The 21,188-nt window shown below is 35.7% G+C and overlaps 2 protein-coding genes across 2 annotated transcripts in view; both read left to right on the top strand.

The window, feature by feature from the left end:
- The first annotated feature begins 1,679 nt into the window (after window positions 1-1,679).
- On the top strand, window positions 1,680-2,816 carry LOC106711287. Its single transcript, XM_014503586.2, has 2 exons — window positions 1,680-1,835; window positions 2,179-2,816. The coding sequence occupies exons 1-2, from the start codon at window positions 1,682-1,684 to the stop codon at window positions 2,673-2,675; spliced, it is 651 nt and encodes a 216-aa protein (XP_014359072.2). The 5' UTR covers window positions 1,680-1,681; the 3' UTR covers window positions 2,676-2,816.
- A 3,955-nt stretch (window positions 2,817-6,771) lies between these two features.
- Window positions 6,772-21,188, top strand: part of LOC106711269 (talin-B) — a 31,329-nt gene continuing 16,912 nt past the window's right edge. Inside the window, exons 1-38 of the mRNA XM_045683791.1 lie at window positions 6,772-6,847; window positions 7,256-7,405; window positions 7,734-7,883; window positions 8,243-8,346; window positions 8,522-8,657; window positions 8,753-8,944; window positions 9,185-9,266; window positions 9,470-9,638; window positions 9,952-10,124; window positions 10,199-10,354; window positions 10,491-10,576; window positions 10,701-10,794; window positions 10,849-10,855; window positions 11,024-11,123; window positions 11,413-11,499; window positions 11,660-11,778; window positions 12,024-12,140; window positions 12,269-12,391; window positions 12,538-12,652; window positions 12,726-12,803; window positions 13,009-13,130; window positions 13,423-13,515; window positions 14,084-14,245; window positions 14,356-14,569; window positions 14,767-14,882; window positions 15,073-15,181; window positions 15,349-15,426; window positions 15,812-15,933; window positions 16,097-16,189; window positions 16,438-16,596; window positions 16,676-16,886; window positions 17,057-17,181; window positions 17,431-17,542; window positions 17,913-17,990; window positions 18,329-18,450; window positions 19,415-19,504; window positions 19,867-20,025; window positions 20,546-20,759. Coding sequence (XP_045539747.1) covers window positions 7,270-7,405; window positions 7,734-7,883; window positions 8,243-8,346; window positions 8,522-8,657; window positions 8,753-8,944; window positions 9,185-9,266; window positions 9,470-9,638; window positions 9,952-10,124; window positions 10,199-10,354; window positions 10,491-10,576; window positions 10,701-10,794; window positions 10,849-10,855; window positions 11,024-11,123; window positions 11,413-11,499; window positions 11,660-11,778; window positions 12,024-12,140; window positions 12,269-12,391; window positions 12,538-12,652; window positions 12,726-12,803; window positions 13,009-13,130; window positions 13,423-13,515; window positions 14,084-14,245; window positions 14,356-14,569; window positions 14,767-14,882; window positions 15,073-15,181; window positions 15,349-15,426; window positions 15,812-15,933; window positions 16,097-16,189; window positions 16,438-16,596; window positions 16,676-16,886; window positions 17,057-17,181; window positions 17,431-17,542; window positions 17,913-17,990; window positions 18,329-18,450; window positions 19,415-19,504; window positions 19,867-20,025; window positions 20,546-20,759 — 4,603 coding nt within the window. The 5' untranslated portion in view covers window positions 6,772-6,847; window positions 7,256-7,269. The remainder of the gene's footprint in view (window positions 6,848-7,255; window positions 7,406-7,733; window positions 7,884-8,242; window positions 8,347-8,521; window positions 8,658-8,752; window positions 8,945-9,184; window positions 9,267-9,469; window positions 9,639-9,951; window positions 10,125-10,198; window positions 10,355-10,490; window positions 10,577-10,700; window positions 10,795-10,848; window positions 10,856-11,023; window positions 11,124-11,412; window positions 11,500-11,659; window positions 11,779-12,023; window positions 12,141-12,268; window positions 12,392-12,537; window positions 12,653-12,725; window positions 12,804-13,008; window positions 13,131-13,422; window positions 13,516-14,083; window positions 14,246-14,355; window positions 14,570-14,766; window positions 14,883-15,072; window positions 15,182-15,348; window positions 15,427-15,811; window positions 15,934-16,096; window positions 16,190-16,437; window positions 16,597-16,675; window positions 16,887-17,056; window positions 17,182-17,430; window positions 17,543-17,912; window positions 17,991-18,328; window positions 18,451-19,414; window positions 19,505-19,866; window positions 20,026-20,545; window positions 20,760-21,188) is intronic.

The raw sequence follows: 21,188 nt of genomic DNA, 5'->3' as shown, positions 1-21,188 counted from the left end.
CACACTAGTCCGACCCGCTGTGTCGTGTCGCTGCGCTGTCCCCCGCACCTCACCCAACTGACGCGGACCGGGATCGCCACTGACGCGACACGACACAAGCCATCACGACACACTGCGTCAGAGAAGTGTGCACGCAACCATATTAATTGTATGAGACCGATACCTTTCTGACGCATCACGACACGACACGTCAGGCAAATGTGAACGCGGCTTAAGAGGCACATAGTAGAGATATTTACTTTGGCTGAAAGTTATTTTGCTATGTATTTCAATCAGGCGTTTGATAAATTTATTATTTGATTGCGTAATATTTTGGATGTGACATAAAATAATTTAACTGGATGCAAATGTATTTTTTAGCCGACTTCAAAAAGAAGGAGGTTATCAATTCGACTGAATTTTTTTTTTGGAAAAAGAAGTTGACATTTTTTTGTTTGTTATTTTAAAAGTTTATGATTAAATTCCAGAATAACAGTAAGATTTCATACTGTTTTTAAATTCAACATAATCGATTGTAATGTCAGTTTTCAAGGTCATTACAATATTTAGATCATAAGTTGTAATTGTATATAATTTTATATACATTTTGTAATACGTTTATCGCTTGTGTGTACGTTCCAACATAATAAACATGTAAATATATGGATATACTGAAGTATTGTTCTTTGTAAACCGCATTTCATTATAATATGGTTGTTGACCTCAAAAATACGGTAAGGTTACAAAGTATTAAAATAAGTACAGTTTATCGGACTGTAATTTTAAATCAATTATTCTTATAACATATATTATTAATCTAATTCTTCTAATAAAATAAACGATTTTAAGATAAGGCATTGAAAGCTCAACAAAGTTACAAATGCAAAAACGTTTCGCAACATCAAAATGTCAGAACCCGTTGCGTCGTGTCGTTACTCGTCACGCAGGCATGTCGGGTCGCGCCAGTCGCGTCCCCCTCGCACCAGCCTCGTACCCCGCTCGCCCATAGCTCGTAGCGTGACACCGCGTCTTGCACAAGACGAGTACGTTTACATGGCAATAGCATTTGTAAATTTAGGTTTATGACAAGTGTTCTTGTAAGAACTTTTAGTTTAATGATTAAATTGTAGTTTAGTAGGTTTAAATTTAAATCACGTTAACAGATTTATGTTATTCGTTAAAGATATATATGATTTCCAATATCTGTAATTACATATTAGGATTAAGATATATTATATATTTATATCTTATCCTAAACGATAAAGAATATATTGATTGTAACATTATTAATTTACGACAAGAAAGAAAAAAATTTACGATTTTTAAGTGTTTTGTACAAAAATAGTCAAAGTCATTCTTACTCGGCTAAATGAAAATAACATAGTTACCTATTTAATTATTAATAAAATGAAGTATATTAGTTTTAATATGATCATATTATATTATAATTGATTAGAGTATAAAAATTATATCAAATAATTAATTTAGTTTACAGCATTTTAGTGGCAGTGATACAGCCGCGGAGACACGCGGCCGATTCGTGTGACGTATTCGGCGACGTTGCCGCTCCGAGCACGACGCCGCGCCGCCACCGGCCAGTGCCGCGCGACGCGTCCGGCGCGACATCGTTCTCTTGCTTACAAAATAAAACCGTTCCAAATAAATAAAGTTGTAGACATATTTATTAATATTTATATTAATTATGCCTCTACCGTTTAATAAAACTTTAGATTTGAAATTGATTAAGTTAGTGAAAGAAAATAATATTCTTTACAATTCGAAACATGCTAAATATTTGGACTTTGATTCGAGAGAAGTCGTTTGGCAGAAAATCGGAGATGCACTCGGCAGGCCTGGTGAGTTACGATCTTTTCCTAATGTTCTATAATTTATTATTGTACATTCAACATAATTTCTATATTTGGTTGTTTGCTTGAGACGTAAGTCCATCCATTTTATTGTATACGATTTTGAACTGCAAAAAGACTATATGCCCATATTGATTTTGAATTACGTCTACTGGTAAATACAGCAAAACGTACCCGTAGATTTTTTTCTATATAGTAAGTTTGTCGCTGGATTACATTATTTAATAACAAAAACAAAGTATTTTTTTTTAGGTCACAAACTATTTTTTTCAAATACTTCATACAATAACTGCCAATCAAGAATTTTAATCCATATAAGTTTTTGTTCCAGCTTTGGTGTGCAAGTCTCGTTGGATCAACATGAGAGATATGATGCGTCGGAAAGTGAGAGACCGTCTCCGGAATCCTAACCAGCGCGTCTACAATTACAAATATGAAGAGGAACTATCCTTCATGCTGCCATACTTCAAAGACTCTAGCAATACTAACGAAGATTACACCAGTTTCTTGGAAACCAGCGCCGAAGGTTGTGATATAGAAATGCCGGCTGAAGTATTCATAGATGGTGCAGATTTCGAAAGTGATAGAGATATGAAACCAAATATAACAACAATGAAAAGAAAAGAACAAGATCATCACGAGTTATACCAAGACTTAAACCCAGCGGACCCTTTAGATGTGTTTTTAATTACTATCGGTACTACGTTAAGAAAGTTTAGCCCATATTATTTGAACCAGGCGAAGAGTAAAATATTCCAAGTGGTTCAGGATTACGAGTTGCAGCAGATCGTGAATAAAGATGACCAGAGTACCGAAACTAACAGATAGATTTGCCTTTGCTTTTGAATGGTGTCGAATTTATTGCTATCATTATGAAGATCACATATAGTCCGGCAAACTTATTTGGCTCGGTGATGTTGGCGCTGTGAGCGACTTTAGTTTCATTTTTGCATTGTGTCAGATAAGTTTTTCGCACTATATTAATGCCATTCTTAAAGGACAATGGGCAAATTTGTATGGAGTCTGGGCTAAATGCTCAACAGTGATGAAACCCATGCCATTTGAAAGATTATGGGGTGTTATTTAATTCATACTATGGCAGCCATGTCGAAATCGAGTGCGAACATGGTGTTTTCGAGCATTCAAAAATATAATAATTACTATGGGAGTTAGTAGCATTAGCGTGTTGTGTTTTATATTTAAGAGAAAAAAAACAACATGTTTGTTTGTTTATTGCTCTATTATCATTTATTACATAGATTTAAACATTTTTTTCGAACTACAAAAATATTTGTTACATTTAATAAAATCTGTTACATTTTTTTTTACTCGACTCAGCCTCTGTCGAGACCACACGCGCTTAACTAATCCCGAGGAATTTCGCTTTTACTAAAGTGTTTTTTCTCTGGCGACGTGTCCCGTTTGTTGGTCCGTAGCAGCCGCCTTTGCTACTTCTCTGCGGATCCTGGACCGGTGTTACCGGCGCAAGGTGAGGATCGAGTTGCGTGCCGCGAGGTGCAATACGAGATTCTCGCTTTGTTTAATCGCACCGGTCACCCAATTGGGAGCTTGTCCCAGGCGGCGGCGGGTAGTGCCTTTCAAGGTGCTACCTGGCTTCACGCAGCCGAAACAAACATGTTTGTTTGTTTATTGCTCTATTATCATTTATTACATAGATTTAAACATTTTTTTCGAACTACAATAATATTTTAATAATATACAAACATCTGTTACATTTTTGTTTCGGTAAAAAAAAATGTAACAGATTTTATTAAATGTAACAAATATTTTTGTAGTTCGAAAAAATGTTTAAATCTATGTAATAAATGATAATAGAGCAATAAACAAACAAACATGTTGTTTTTTTTCTCTTAAATATAAAAACAACACGCTAATGCTACTAACTCCCATAGTAATTATTATATTTTTGAATGCTCGAAAACACCATGTTCGCACTCGATTTCGACATGGCTGCCATAGTACGAATTAAATAACACCCCATAATCTTTCAAATGGCATGGGTTTCATCACTGTTGAGATCTTGGCCCAAAATGCCCATTGTCCTTTTGTGGTTGTTAAAGCTGAAAGTCTTGAGCAAAATACTACTTTTGCAATTTCAAATAGTACATTAGTGTTATTTTAGTTAGTGTTTTAATTAATTTGTTTGATTTGTGATCTTAAAAAAGTGCAATGATTTTTCTTTGTATGTTACAATATATTTTGAGATATGCATAAAAAGGAATTGTTCGCGAAACCCGTGTCGTAGTTCGACACGACGACAACTCGGACTTATTTAAATTGTAAAATTTTAAAATATTATGTAATATAAAATAAAAGATATATTAAGTCTAGGACTATAGAGTAAATAATTAAATATTTTCTTAATTTTATCACTGACTTCAATAACTATTATTAATAAATATACCTATACAAACGTTAGCTCTTCATGGTAACTTATTTTTGTTTTGTCAAAAAATAGATTTAATAAAAAAATACAGTCGAAATGATAACCTCCTTCTTTTTGAAGTCGACTAAAAATGAACAATATGCAATAAGCGCCATCTGTTGCTGTTATGGAACAAAACTGCCTTTATAAAATTAAGCGTGTTGTTTTCTCGTAATACTTGCTATGTTGATGGGCTTTAGCGGCTCGTTTAGTCGATATAAAGTTCCCCCTTGCAGCATTTTCGACTCCACTTCGTTTGGAAATTCGTCAATGACTACTTTAACAAAGTTCCACCATCATTATCATCATCAGCTCACTGTACGTCCCCACCGAGGGGCTCGGAGCCTACCCCAAGTTAGGGGTGACTAGGTCATAGTCAACCACGCTGGCCAAGTGCGGGTTGGTTGACTTCACAAATATAAGTTCCACCATACTCAAAGCAAATTGTACATTTATTGCATCAGACCATTCAATAAACGTTCTTTTATTAGACACTTTAAGGAAATACCTATGTAGTCAAATACAAAATCAATTAACAAAAGCTCGGTAAATCGATGCGTAACTACGATTAAGGAAAACATATTGAGGAAATATTTATTCTATTTGTGTCGATGACGCATTAAATATAAAGGACTGAGATAATTTTGGAGAATTAAAAGCTATTATGAATTATTCATTTATTTTGAATTTGGACCACAACCGATAAGATTAAAAACAAGACAAAAAAACACTAAAACTTCGATTACGTAGATTGCAACTAGATGGCGTTGTTTTCATTCTTAATAAAGTTATGTTAAATCTCAAGCCAATATGTTTATTTCCATTATTTCGGCAAAATATAATTTGAAAGCTATAATTGTTTTTTTTTTTACATATTATCGAAATTATTAAATCTTGCTAATATTATAAATGCGAATGTTTGGATGTATGTTTGAAGGTATCTTTGGAACGGCTCAACAGATTTCGATGAAATTTGACACAGATGTAGATTCTAGTCTTGAAGAACACATAGGCTACTTATTATGTTTTTTTTTTAATTCCGCGCGTACGGAGTCGCGGGAGTAACCTAGTTATTATTATTTGAATACCATCACACTTAACAAATACAAACTTATCAATAATTAAAAGGAAATAGAAAACAAATTTATTTCATCACAAGTTCTAAAATTCCAAACCAATAAATCAGAATTTATCTTTACGCAAATATTCCGTTAAAGTTGTAATTTCGTCATGACTCATAGTCAATGTCAGCAGACGGTCACCTTGTTGTAAAAAAAACACCTTAACAAACACTTCTACGCATATTGTAAAGCCAAACCCAACATTCTTGTTAATACATACGAGAAACATAATAAACTGATTAAAATGGCTACACTCACTTATAGTTTCAGACCCGTCGGAGGTCCTACAACAGGGTGATTACAGGGATCCACAGGTGTGTAAGATTGGACGTCCGTTTTAATAAGTTTATAAGTCCGGGGAGAAATGGACGACGACGCGACTCGCCACCCTTAACATTCCGTCTCCCGAAACGGCGAAAAGTGGATTGCGGAGGTTCATTTGTCCACACCAAATAGAGGTCCGTGATCTCTGCCTCTCTGGGTTACAGGCGTGAGGTGTGTGTGTAATAAGAACTTAATTTTAACTTTAGGTTATGATACAATATATCCAAAGTATTGACATTTGGTTCTATGTTTTAGTAACCCCGACGCCGAGGCCTTGTTTAACGAGAATGTTTTGATAGTAAAAGGAAACAATGGTAGGTTATTGTTAAGTTAAAGATAGATCACAGTCTGATCGAATGCGTCTCCATACAAGGTGTTCTCTAAATAAACAGGAAAAAATTCACGTAATATTTTATTTGTGACTAATTGTTATATGTTGTCAAACAGGGTGACCATAAGTTTCTCTTATACATTTATGTTTAATTAAATATATGGATAATTTGTTTTTGGATAATATGTGTGTTTGCTGGAGGAAGAACGGTAAGAATTGATTGAACAAATAAATAAACTTAATTCTCGATAGAAATTAGTTTTATTATACAAATTAGTGGTACATTCGTGATGAGAAGTGAATTTGTCGAACGCAAATATAACGCATCTGGTGTGATGTTATTTAAAAGTTGGTACCATCAACTATTTTGTCGAAACTTTTAAAAGCTAATAAGAAAGTAATGAGATTAAGAGGGGATGGCTACAAAGGTACAGAAAGAATGAAGAAAGTATGAATAATTGCGTGATATAGTTTATGCGTTTGAAGGGAGTGAATTCATATGTTACGGCTGATAGAGATGAATGGAAGAGTAAGTGTACATACTATGTATGTACTCCGTAGGAAAAAGGGTAGGATGATGATGTTTAAATTAAATAGGAATGTCCTTAATGTTTATCACCTCATGGTGTTTGTACGGAATTCGCTCAGGAGGTAGCAGGATAACCCGATGTGCTCCGCTGATTCATTCTGTGTACTGTGCTTATGTGAAGTGGAGGTAAAGTTTGCTTGATTTTAAAATAATTTTTTGAGGATAATATTTGGAATTTTCCACGAACATGTAAGTGAATTTATTTAATAATATTATTTATGTCGTAATCGATTATTGTGATAACATTTTTTAGAATATTACGAATTACGATGTTGAATATTTAGACTACATTTGGAAATCAGATATTTTCTGAATACTGCCCAATATAAACTTGTACTTTTAAGTGACAAATAGATCTATTCTATACAAAAAAAAAAACTATTTTTATTTAAATACCTGTCTTATTAAAACTTTTCTCTCAATTCCACTTCAAACGGAAGGTTGCAATGCACTTTAGTCTTACAACCGTTAAGAATATTTTTTGAACGGAGATCTTAGTTTCAGAAACCTACAGCTATTTGTTCTATCATCTGTCATTTAAATTAAGCAGAATAAATAAAAAAACCACGAGTTTTTAATCCATAATTACCTTTATAGAGAGAGTCACCACCATGGCTCCGCTCTCCCTAAAGATCGTGCAGGACGGTGGCGCTATTACAAGGACGGTGCTGTTTGACACCACGACGCGCGTTCGTGACGCGCTGGAGATTGTCAAGGAAAAGCTTATCATCGATGATAAAAGCAAAGGTTGGTTCAAATATTATTAACTGAAAAATGTTTTATGTTTTAAATTAAAAAGTAAAAAAAAAAATAAAGTCTTAGTAGAGGCCATGAAAAGTACGAAATCCACGCAGATTAAAATATAATATATGCTTTAAAGATAATAACATTTAAAATAATACTTCAATTATAACTAATCATATATAACTTGAGAGGAAACAGTAAACAGGATTCGACCCATCGAAAAAAGTTATATCTCTTATAAGATCCATAGGATAAATCGATTTACCTACGAGTATATAAGTGTCCTAGTGAAATAGTGCATTTGAATTTACTGACTGAAGTTATCATACAGATTACGGTCTGTTCCTGACATCGGCTGACGATGAACTGTCGGGGGTGTGGCTGGAGGGCCACCGCCCCCTGGACTACTACATGTTGCGCGACGGGGACTCTCTGCTATACCTCTGCAGAAACCGGAACCTGAGGATTAGGATGTTGGATGGTATGTACCACTGTATTTTTAAATACAGAAGAGTTCCTAAGAGTTTAGACAAAATAAAACACGATGTTTAGGACACTTGTCTTCCTAACTATCGCATGTACCTTTAGGAAGACGATGTCATTGTTCCTTAGATAAAATTTAAATATATTCCTAGTAGAATAGTCTCAATCGACACTCTTTTTCTTTATATCAAAAGGTGTCAAACGAGCAAACGGCCAACTGAGTTCGCCAAAATAGCGAGGCGACTGTCGCCCATATACTTCCGCAAATGCAGATGCATTGCCTACCTTTAATTAACGGAGAACCTCAACTCAAACAGAAATTGAAATTTGCAACTAGTTATTCGTGTTCTATTTTAGGTTCAGTGAAGACGATGCAGATAGATGAATCCAAATGTGTAGGTGACTTGATGATGGTGATATGTGATAAGATTGGTATCACTAATCATGATGAATACGGTTTGGTGAGTAAACGTTGAACAAATACTTGGAGGAATAAAATTTAATACAGTTTGCTCGAAGTCTTCCACTAGGACGAGGTGACAAAATAGCGCGAAATGTGGACTTTTAGTGTCGGAGACCAAAGCCCATTTTAGGTAGATGCGCAATTCTTTTTAGTTATTTAACTTTTGTTCGTAGTGTTTTGAGGATGAACAGCAAACTCAAGAAGAGAAGCCAGCCACTGGCACTCTCACTCTGAAGAGGAAGCAGCAGACGAGAGAGAAAGATGCTCAGATGGAACAGCTTAGCAAGAAGCTTAAAACTGATGACAACGGTAAAATCTTACTTTATGATTACTTTTTAATATTGAGTTTTTTTACAAAGTGTCAACAATAATTTATATCTACAATTTATACTTGTTATGTTCAGTGGAGTGGCTGGCTCAACACAAGACGCTCCGTGAGATCGGTGTTGACGCTCAGCAGACTTTGCTGTTGAAAAGGCGGCTGTTCTACTCCGACCGCAACGTGGATGCCCGCGACCCCGTGCAACTCAACCTGCTGTACGTCCAGACGCGTGATGCTATTCTGGACGGTCGGCAAGTGCTCACTGAGGACAAAGGTAAAGAGGTATTTGTACATGTTGTATTTGAAAGAACTTTTACAGTATGAAAATAGTTATAAAGTCTTTGATAGAAATAGTTTTCTAGCTTTGGAAAATAGACTAGTTTCTGGAAATGATAACCAGGCGTTTCCTTCTTTTTTATTAATTCAGAAATATTGCTAAACTTTTTGTATAAAACCTTTCCAGATAGAGACTATATTGTTAGCAAGCTATAATTATACTTATTTTGATTTCAAGCTATCGAGTTTGCGGGGATACAGTGTCAAGTGCAGTACGGTGACTTCCAGGAAGACAAACATAAACCTGGTTTTCTTGAAAAGTGAGTTAGCTTGATAATTATTATCGATAAACAAATTCTGCCACTTTAAAATAATGGTTTAAAATTCATAATAAGTTGTGCAAGGAAAGATTGATAGAAGAATTAGGTATATTTCCAGTTATCCCTCGACTTACATCTGTTACTAAAATGATTTCTTAAGAGATCTTGTAAGAGATGTAATTATTTTCTTTGTTGTTGTGCAGTTTGAAAGAATTTCTACCGGAGCAGTATGCGGGCTCGTGGGGGGCGGAGCGCAAGGTACTGCGCGAACACGCCAAACACCACGGCCTCAGCCCGCTCGAGGCAAAGCACCTCTACACCAAGAACGCCAGGGAACTGCCCACGTATGGTGTTACGTTCTTCTTGGTTAAGGTCGGTATATATGAGACGTCTTGGGTAAAGTTGGTAAAGAGAGGAAAAGTTCTAAAGTTTTTACAAATCGAGTTGTGATCGTGTTGTGCTATTTTTTAGTAACGATAAATGACAAAAAGTGTTATATTTTTCAGAGATATATACATAACTCCTTGTTTTTCTCTACAAAGACTGTTCTACACTAATTCAGTTTTGATGATGTTGATGATTTAATCCCAGCGGATATCGGCCACGGTCTTCAACTCCGGTTTATTAATTTAGTTTTATGAATGTTTTAAATCAATATATTTTTTTCACTTTCCTTTGTTTCTAGGAGCAACAAAAAGGCAAGAAGAAGTTGGTGCCCCGCCTGCTGGGTATCAATGCGGAGTCTATCCTGCGCCTTGACGAGGTCACAAAAGAGATTCTGCAAGTCTGGAAGCTGACGCAGGTTAAAACGTTTCGAGCTGGTAAAGAGATGTTCACCTTGGATTTTGGTGACTATAGGTAATTTTACCTGCTCTATAATGCAGCATTATTGATTTCGCCGGTTACTTAAACTCCCTTTTTTTGGTATTTAGTGACAAACAGTACACTGTGAAGACAAACGAAGCGCACCGCATCCGTGATATCCTACAGGGTTACATCGACATCGTCCATCGCTCCTTGGCCTCTCCGTATAACGTCACCCCCAGCGAGGGGGAGGTCATCTGCGAAGACAATGTGCAGTCTTCTAAGTAAGTCTTCATTTTATGTTAGTTTTGATCCACTTCTTAGATTTTGACCTGTAAGGTATCATTAGATTCTTCTCCTGAGTGTTATAGAGGTGTAAAAAGTCGTGTTTTTTATTAACAAGTAATGTTATATTTTCAGAGGCCACATAATTCAAAATGTAGTTCCGATGAAAGTGGTTGAGCAGTGTTACGTAGGACCGAGCAAGCTTGTACCATACGTACAAGGTGAGTTAGGATTTCATTAGGTAACATTATCAAGTAGATTCCATACGTACTTCGAAAATACAAATACTTAATTTAATAATTTCTGTTAGATTCACTTATTGTAATTATTTAAAAATGTTTGTAGGTACGGAAGCACAACAGGGCACTCAAGTAATGACTGTGCAACAAATTATTTCAACTAATAAGGGTACTACACATCAGAGGGGTGTTGTAAGTGATATTTTACATTTTTAATCAGTAGATGTTGTCCACGACTTCGTCTACTCAGAATTAAAAAAATATGTACTATATCAATGCCAAATTTTATCTATCTATCCGTCTATCCATCCATCCAGCTAAACATTCGCATTCATAATATTATTAGTAACTAATATGATATTATAGCTTTCTTCTCATTTCAGTCAAATCAACAAGCCTATTTTTTTACATATATATTTAATGTTACAGACTGGACATACTGGTGTACTCAGAAATAATTCTATGGAATATCTGAAAAAACTAAACCGTATAAATACTTGTTGTGTAGAGACGGTAGCATTTTTAACTGGTAAGTGTAGTAAATTTTGGTTCAGATATATGTTTTCTTTCAATTTTAGTGAAAACTGCTTCAACGACGTAAGAATCCTAGAATTTTGTAGTTTAAACTTTACTATTGTATTCAGAAGTTATTAAATGATCACAGGTCCACATATTTTGTGAAAATTTAGGGTGAAAAATCTGCATTAAAGGTCTGACTAAGTGATGGTTAGTCTGTTATTTAACGTAGTAAGAGTAATGTTTGGAGAAGATTATGTTTCCATCTCTGACAATGTATTAACTATTGTTTAATATTTTAGATCCACATTTCAAGCAGGCGGATAAAGTGAAAAAAGTGCAGGCACTATCAACAATTATTGAAGAAGACATGAACAGCATCATTGAAGGTAAGCCCCATTTATTGTTAATTTGGGTCCTTTAAGTAAAGCACCCTAAGGTCACTAAACACAGCTGCAGTTCCTTTGGTGTAGTCCGCGACCGCTGGTTCTTTGCTTTATTCGTTTTTCTACTATTTTTTACTTTGAATCATATTTTGTCACATGCCAGGTGTTCACAAGAGTGTTGAGAAAGACAATGATGAAGTGAGAAGAAAGATTCTTTCGGAACTGGACGAGATCTGTGCAAGTTTCAAATACTTTATTGATACATCCCACCAGAAAGACTTTGTGAGTAAAGTGTTCTGTTTCCGTTTATCAATACGTAGGATTTTGGTACAGTCAAAGAATTAAAAATGTTTCCCACTTTGGATAGAATATCGTACAGGAACAACGCTATTAGTACTAAATGTGAGCATATCAAATAAATCGACTAAACATTAGTTCTTCAAGGAATGCTCGTCTATTTTTAGTCTGTACTCCTAAACCTAGCTATGTATAATAATTTAAATAGTCACAGATTATGTAACTTGCAGGGAACACCGGAGAGTTTGGACGCGGCACAACTGGCTGCGGAGAAGATCGTGGGCCATGGCACTCAGATGTATTGCGCCCTAGATCCTGGCATCAAACGACGCAGCAAAATTTTGAGAGTAACTAACTGAAAATATTAATAAACAGTCTTTTAACGGAATTATGTTGGACAAATGACGTTTTCAAACCGACTTTATTGCTTACATTACTGGGTAAATTTAGTATGTAACGCCTCCAAATTTTCTAGCGGTCTCACAAGAGTTTCATAGAAGACGAGAAGACGGAGGCCACGTTGCGCCGAGCTTCTTTCCTGGTCGCTGCCTCACACGCCTGCAAAGCTGTAGATGGTGCTAAAAACGCGTTGGATACGGTAAGCCTAACCCTTGATTTCTGAGATCAAATCTGTATAAAACATATCGTCATCTTTGAAAAAAGAGAGATAACAATATTTTTAAACGGAACAAGAGACAGTGTACTGGGACTGTAAAAAATACTACCCTTGGTAAAATTTTGCAGACGTTCGAGGGTCCGATTCCTGAAGGTCACGAGGTGGCTGAGCTGGAGCGAGAGGCGAGGAAGAAGGTCGGCAAACTGAGTGCAGCTGTAGCGCTCTTGATGTCCGCACAAGCTGGTAAATCTTATAAAATCTAACTACACTTTATAAACTTTGGTAGAAGTGTAATTTACATATAATTTTCTTGCAGATTCTGATAACCTGGACTACACAGCGGCCATTACTTCTATGACCACAATTGATGAGTTAATGCCGGAATTGATTCAAGGTAAATGCTAGCAATAAAGTATACATAGATTAAGAGAGGACTCTTAATAACTACTCCTGTCTATGAAAAGCGGGCACTTCGCTAGATACCAAGAAATTGCATGATCGTTTGCCACATTTTGGAAAAAAATCTACAATCAGTAAGATTTATATAAACCTAATAGTCGTTATTGATCTTTTTATTTCTAATAATTATTGTATGTCAGATGTGAAGGCGTTAGGTAGCGTGAAGGAGGACAAGTCCCGTCTCTCCTTGCTGAGTAGAGTCCGCGCGCTCTGCGACGCCACAAGGAACATCTGCGCGTTGAATGGAGATGACGACAAGGAGGTTCTTACTTTGTTACATACACTGTCACACTAACTGTCACAATCTGAGTGCGTTCATCGCTAAGGGATAAAATTTAGAATGAAGTATATACGCATCTTTACACTATATAAGTCTCACTTAACGATTAATAAATCAATTTGAGTGTGGTAGTTAAACAAACAGAATATACTTAGAAAACTAATTGGATTTAAATGGATAAAACAGATTAACCAAATAAATTTTTATTGAATTCCGTATTAGTTGAAACAATAACAAATTATTTAATAGTTTTTTGTTTGTATTATTTATACAGAAGATGCAAGAATTGGCCCTAAAGTATGCTAAAGCTTCTGACAAGTTGGTCTTCACCTTAGGCCGAGGCTCCATACCTGATAAGGAAAACGAGGTAATTATGCTATATTTATTTTGCAGTCGTCATATAAAAATGCTCATATAAGTACATATGTCCTCACGGTAGTGCTCGGAATCTTGTTTTTATGTACATACTGAAATATTGCGATATATAATACTGGTAATTATTTTAGTTATTTTCAAATATCTTGGCGGGTACGAGGGGAAAGTCATTGTCGTCCGCGCAAAGGTCACCTTCCCTGTTGCGCTCCACATCTAAAATTGTGTACTGTGCAACGACTCCCGCGGAATCGAAAGCTGTCAAGATATCTGGAAATAACTATATAGCAAAAGACCGAAAAACAGATCCGATGAGCATAAGTGATATTACAATTTCACTACTGTCAATGTCAAAAAACTGCAACAATTGTTTTTTCAAACAACTGTATTCAGCAAGTCTTTCTCTTCTCATATAGGCTTAGAATAGTCTGTAGGACTATATTCTACTTGAAATACTATTAGTTTTGTTGGCAAGAAGTCGAAGTAGGTTTATCCGGCAAAAGAAAATTGCTGGCTCGATAGTCGTAATCTAGAACAGAATATTAACGACTGAACTCTTCCAGATTCTGGATCTGACCCGTGACGTGGGGGACAAGACTGCGCTGCTGCTGCTGAAGACGCACGAGCTGGTGAGACTGGCGGGCGAGGACCAGCGCGCCGCCGAGCTGGACGCGTGCGGAGCGCGTTGCAACGACCTCTCCAATATACTGCTAGCCTGTGCACAGGTACAATACAAATGGCTACTGTAGGTACACTGCCACACTTCCTACGGTACTCAGAGCCTCTAAAAGTAGGGAGAATAATTTTATTCTTTGTGCACTGTATGTGATTCCAGCTGACAGCGCCATCTATAACGGAACCGCACTGCCAGAGTGCGATGTCAGCGGGGGCGGAGGCGCTTTCCTCGGCTGCGAACCGCCTCGCCCTCGCCTGGAAGCCACTGGTCGAGAAGCCGGGCTGCGCCATCTATGATGAGACTCTGCAGGCTCACACCTTAGATCTGATGAAGGCCTTGGATAGATTGAAGCAAGCTTATACTGATTTATCAGGTAAAGACTAACATCATCACGATAAGCATGTAAAATAAGTTTAAGATGATCATCATAAGACTATCTCTGTCCACTGCTTGGTAAGCCTTCATCAAATTTTTTAAAATTAATTGAGTTTGGATAAATACTCCTTTTTTCTAGTAGAAAAGATTTTTTAAGTTAGTAAAGTAGTGATGGAGAATGTACCTTGTTTTCAGAAGAAGGTAGCAAAGATGACGACTCTGAAATCAAGCAGAGGGAACGTCTCAAGTTCATTGCCAGTGTCCAGGATGCTATGAATAAAATATCCGATACACAAAAGGATTTGGACAAGGTACTAAAGTAATTTTAAAACTATGGTTTGTTTACTATTTCTTCTGCGATAGGATAAAAAATAAATTATTAAAAAAAACGTACTTCCGTATTAGTGAAATGTTTTCGTTAACCTTTGAGGTTAATGTTAAAGATAACGTACTCTGCACTTAATTAATTAAACAATTGTATTATTTTATTATTTCGTTCAGCCTTGTCCAGTGAGCTCTGCTAACAATGACAAGGAGTTACAACGTCTGATGGGACATCGACTGTCCTTGTTGAATTCTTACATCGCCAGTCTTATACGAGCTACCGCTGGTGAGTTTTACTATTTAATTTTTGAGGATGTTTAGGAAGAATAGAAAATTTTGTTGCTACGAAATGGGTACGAATAATAAGATAAGAAACAATCAGATATTTTTGTTTTCTAGCTGAAGTTGTACATCGAATAGAAGAATAAGTTTTAACTTATTTTATTTTTTTAGACAGGGAGAATCCAGATTATGCAACAGCAGAAGAGGCAATCCATCTAGTCTCTGATATAATACCTGATCTTGTTCGAGGTACGAACCATAATTTATATACAATCAGAAACGCCGCCGCTAAAGCTCATTCACATCTCTCTTAACAAAATCTCTACCACGTTGACTTTTTTCTAAATTAAAGTCCACTTAACGATTTTTATTTTATGTTATTTCCCTGCACATTTAGGTTCAATGTTGTTAAATAATCTTTTCGAATTGATTAATGATTCAACAATGAGATTAAATGTAAAGTTGTTTTGATTTAAAGTTGTCAGAGGCCATTAAAACCTCACTACATTTTATCAATATGATAAATAGGTCGTAAATACTCTTCACTGTTGCGCTCGATTGGTTGGTATCCATTTTCCTCGTGTGTCAGGAAATTGAAACGAAATGGTTTTTATGTGTGAGTTTTTTTGTCCAGATATGAAAGTAATAAGTAGCACAAAAGACGAGAAGACAGGACGAGCGCAGGTGAGCGAGACTCGAGCACTTCTTGAAGCCATCAAAGACGTTTGTGCTACTACTGAAGATAATACGATGCAGGTAAGTTATCCCCCAATCTCTTCTACTGTATATTACTTACAGCGCCCTTTTTCGGAAGACTTCAAATGTAATTAATTACAAAGATGATGAAACAAATGAGGTCGTCTTGTTCTCTACATTTTTGTACTTACAAAATCACATAAACTAACATCTATGGTTTCAGGAGACAAACGGCGCGGCATCGAACTTCGCCCGACACTCCTCCAAGTTGTGCTACGCCTTTGTACCTCGTACTGATCCTAGAAAAGAGAACATGGTATGTGAAATAATAATAAATTACTAAATGCTACAAATGAGTTACGACGATAAAAGAAGAATAACGATAATTGAAATATCAGGTCTTAAATCCTGGTACACATTTTCAGTTTTAACTACACTATTTACCTAAACACGTAAGTTTAACTGCATACAGTTAAAACTGAAGGTGTGTAGCGCGCTTCAGAGAACTCAAAAACATTCTGTCTCATACAACAGTCTGCAGTACCATTGAAGTATATTTTATAGATGATCGAGCTAGCAAAGAAGACTTGCGAGCAAGCCTCCGAGCTGCTGACCCACGTCAACCAGGTGGTAGATGATGTGGGCGGAGAGGAGGGACAGCGGCTGGACGCGCAGGGAGCGAGGCTGGTAGACGTCGTGCAGGCCTTGCTCACCACCGCACAGGTTCTACATCATAACTAGATGATGGCTATTCTGTGACATTATGGTGAAAGAAAGCTTTTTGATAAACTCTTGTAAATAGATAACAGCGCCATCTTTCGGCGACGGTCGCTGCCAATCGACAATGCTGGGCGTGGCCGACGACGTGTCGTCTGCGAGCCAGCGCCTTGCGGAGACGTGGGCCTCTCTGGTCCGTGGGCCCACGCGACAGGAACTGCGCCAAAATCTACACAAAGCACAAGCAGATCTAGAAACCGCTCTTAATAATTTAAGAGCCGTTTGCCAGAAATTTGGTTTGTGCATACATTGTTTTCCACTATTAACTTTCTTTTTTCTTTTCCTATCTTTCACATTTATCTTCTGTGTGTGTTACTAAAAAGTATGGTGTATATATTCTCTGTAGATTATTTTTTCAAGTTATTAGAAACTATGTATGTTGTAAGATTAAGTTATTGCATTCTAGGTGAAGAAAAACATAAGTCACAACTTCCACAATCAGAAGAGAAGGAAAGAGAACGACTAAAGTTTATCACGACGATGGCTTCCGCGAAGAATAAAATGTTAGACGCAGAAAAAATGTTACAAAAGGTAAGTTATACTGTCGTGAGACATGTATTACAACAATATTGCCATCCCGCTCCTTCTCCTTGGAGATATAATATAGTGTTCTTTACAAAGTTAATATGTATTACTACAATATATTTCTTGAGATGGATGGATTTAATTAAGGTTACAATTACAAGAATAAATAGAAATTGGATGGACGAAAACTTCTTACACCTTCGCGTAGAGTAGGACAAGACAGGGAAATTGTGACATTGCTTGTTTTCTTTGTAGCCAGCGTCAAAAGAAATATTTCCTGAAGATAGGACAGCTCTGCAGAGCAAGCTGGCAGACCGACTTGCACAACTCAATGCTGCAGTTGCATCTCTAGTACGAGCTTCTCGTGGTCAGTAATTTGAAAAAGTAATATATTAATGAAAGAGGGCATTCAGGAAAGGAAAATGTTCTCTCTCTGTACGTCCCCTCTACTACTTCTCTATAGACAGCTGTCACTTTATTTTTATAAGGGAAGGGGGAGAAAAAGCGGTCGGAACACCGAGGTGATCATGACACCCATGGACATCCGCAACATCAGAGGAACTGCAGATGCAACTACCTACTGACTTTGCTATTTTAAAGCCGGTGGCAGATGGCTCATTTGTTCTATATTGAATAGTATGAAAATGCTATAACAATGTCAATTGGCCTTGTATATGAATGTAAAACATACACAAATAAAATAAATAAACCCATTCGGTATTAATATTTTTTTTCAGATTCCAATAATGTGGATTATAATGCAGCAGAACAATGTATTGCCAAAATATATCAATTGTTACCTGATGTTATAAATGGTAAGTTAATTATTTAAATAAGATAATTTACTTACAATAGTCCTTTATTCTAACTACTAAATACAAAGTATATATAGCTTATTAATTAATTAAGAAACGGCTTAACTCACGTTTTGATCGTCCGGTGGCGGCACCGACTAGTTTCGGACCCATCGGGGGTCCAGCTTCAGGGCGAGACGCGACGCGACCGCGAAGTCCTCGGATTAAACACTCGCGAGTTAAGCCGTTTCTTAATTAATTAATTATGATGTCTCACGAAAGTTTAAACAATCTATATAGCTTATGTTTTGTTCTGAGGAATAAATGTAAGGAAGAATATTTTCTGGTTAATTTTACAGAGACACAATTATTAAGCAGTGCAAATGAGGAAACGTCTCAACGCGCCATGTTGCGGGAATTGCAGAAGCTGTTTACTGCAACACGAGACATCTGCAAGTTCATTGAACATGGAGACATCCAGGTTATTGCAAATATATTGTATAATACATACAATATGTTTAGAATAAACGAGACAACACTGTTAATTGCGAAAAGAGTTATACGTAATGTAACTCTAAAAGAGTTACATGTAATGTAACTCTTTTCGTCAGATTGGTCGATAGGTTTTATATTGTTAGTACTGAACATGTATAGAATTTCTAATCCAATAAGCAGAGTTGTATGAAATCTGTTTTTTAAATATCAAAAGATCTTCGCGAATAGTTTTAAAATGTTTACGACGTGGTCATCTAACCAGTTTTAGGTTATGCAGGCGTCGGACGCTTTAATGTTCATAGTTTGATCATGTTTTACACAACCTAATATCTCGTCAATGTTTATATATAACTTTATTTATTTTTATTTTTTTATTTATTATTACTATTATTTTTTATAAAGGTGTCAACTGAAAACCAGTGCAGGGGCAGTTTAGTCTGTCCTTGCTTCGCTGAGCTGGCTCCCTTTTGCCACACTTTGTGCCTTTTATGTGTCTGTTTTTCTTTTTTTGATTTTATATTTTTTTTGTGTGTGTGGCAATAAATGTTTTTTCTTTCTTTCTTTCTTTCGTCATATTAAACAATGATTAGAGATATTTATTTTGTAAAATTAATGAAAAGCTAACCAAAGCGAGCGAAAAAAGCCCTATACCATCTCACATTTATTTACAGACTCTACTACTCTACTACTTACTCTTTCAGATTTGGTCTTTGGAACAATAATTTCAATTATGTTTAGATTTGCTTACCATTTTATAAAATATATTTTATACTAATAAAAAATAGAACATTTTATTACTTGAATGTTATTGTTTTTAACGCCATCTGTTAGACAATTAAAAAACCAATAATATTATCCCGTATTATTAATCTATATTTTAAAAGATATAATTTTATATTATATTTTACTCATTATTGCAATTTTATGTAATACTTGTTATCTGTTTCTAGTCTATTAATGAAACTGCTCTTAATTTTGCCGACGCTTCTGGAAAGTTAGCCTACGTTTTCAATCCACAATCACCTTCAAGGAAGAATAACGTAAGTATAAAAGACTTACATATTTCACTGAAATCGATATTCTTCTATATTTATTTGATCTTGAATCATTTTTCTATTTTTAATTAATATTTTAAAGCAATTAGAGCGTTTGAATAATTTTTGTACCCTGTTTCTTATATCTTACAAATATTATAAATGCCAAAGTTAAGATAGATGTTTGTTAGAAATTATCTCCAGAACATAGTCTGGAAGATCACAGTCTACATGTTAAGTTTTTATCCCGCGCGGACGGAGATAAATTATTACATTTTGAGATCGATCACAAAGGTTGAATGTTGATTTCGTTGGTTTAATGATCTTCGTTTTAAATGAACGTTTTTCTAATATCTATGTATCTTCAGATAATGGATTTGGTTACCGATGCTTGTGATAAAACTTCAAAGTTACTCACCGATGTGAACCACTTGGGGATGAAAGTGGGGGGTGAAGATGGAACTCATCTCGATGATTGCGGTGTGAAACTGGTCAATACTTCCAAAGCCATGCTGACAACTGCACAGGTAAATTCTTTTAAAATTGTAGCAAGAATGGATTTCAAAGGTGATTCTTGGGTATATCTGTACTAATAATATAAAGAGGTAAGATTTGATTGTTTGTTTGTTTGTTTGCATTGAATAGGTTTGGAAACTACTAAAGCGATTTGAAAAATTCTTTCACTGTTTGTAAGCTACACTATTCCCGTTTGCTATAAGCTATATATTTTTTATTTTGTTAAGTTTTTTTTAAATTCCGCGCGATCGAAGTCGCGGCCAACTGCTTGTTTTTATACTATAAAACCTAAAACCTAGTCTGTATTTCGTTTAATGTTTATGAGAAATGTTAAACCTTGACATTGAATTTTAGAAGGCTTTACCTAGAAAAAAAATTATAACAAGTTAAATTTAGACATTTTCCCAATATAGAACATTGTGACTTTATAGAAGAATCTAGCTACAGTTAAGATTGGTGTACTTAGATAAATAGTAAATTATATCCCCTACTTTGATTGTAATACTAAAAAAATGATATTTTTTTTTTCAGATATTAGAGTCTTCATTGAGCGATCCCATTTGCAAAGACTCCTTATTGTCTGCAATAGACGACGTGTCTTCAGTGTCCAAAGATCTAGTGGCAGCATGGTCTTCCCTCAAGCGTCAACCACAACACAAGGAAGCTGTGGAAAATCTTGAAAAGGAATACGAACAGTTAAATACAGCTTTGGATTATTTAAGATCGATGTGTAAGGCTGTTAAAGGTTAGTTGATATGTCTAGCACAGTACGTACTACTCTACCATACAGCTGTCATATCTGAATTCACTCCCTTCTTACGCATATCTTCTTCCTTATGTAACTTCTTACGCATTCCTCTTTCCTTTCTTTCTTCAGTTTTCCTCTATTTCGCTATACCCATTCAATCATCTTGGTACATTCTTTATTACTTCAATATCAATACATAGTATAAAACAAAGTCGCTTTCGCTGTATGTCCGTATGTATGCTTAGATCTTTAAAACTACGCAACGGATTTTGACGCGGTTTTTTTTAATAGATAGAGTGATTCTTAAGGAAGGTTTGTATGTATAATAAATGCATAATATAGTAGAGAAACACTGATAAATTTAAAGTTTTCTAATGTGATGTTGTAAATAAGCACGTTTTTTTGCGCTTATATTGCAAACGCTGG

The sequence above is a fragment of the Papilio machaon genome, chromosome 23, assembly GCF_912999745.1.
Source record: "Papilio machaon chromosome 23, ilPapMach1.1, whole genome shotgun sequence".
In the NCBI taxonomy this organism is placed as follows: Eukaryota; Metazoa; Arthropoda; class Insecta; order Lepidoptera; family Papilionidae; genus Papilio; species Papilio machaon.
The sequence above is the reverse complement of the archived record's forward strand: the minus strand, read 5'-3'. Positions and strand labels throughout refer to the sequence as shown.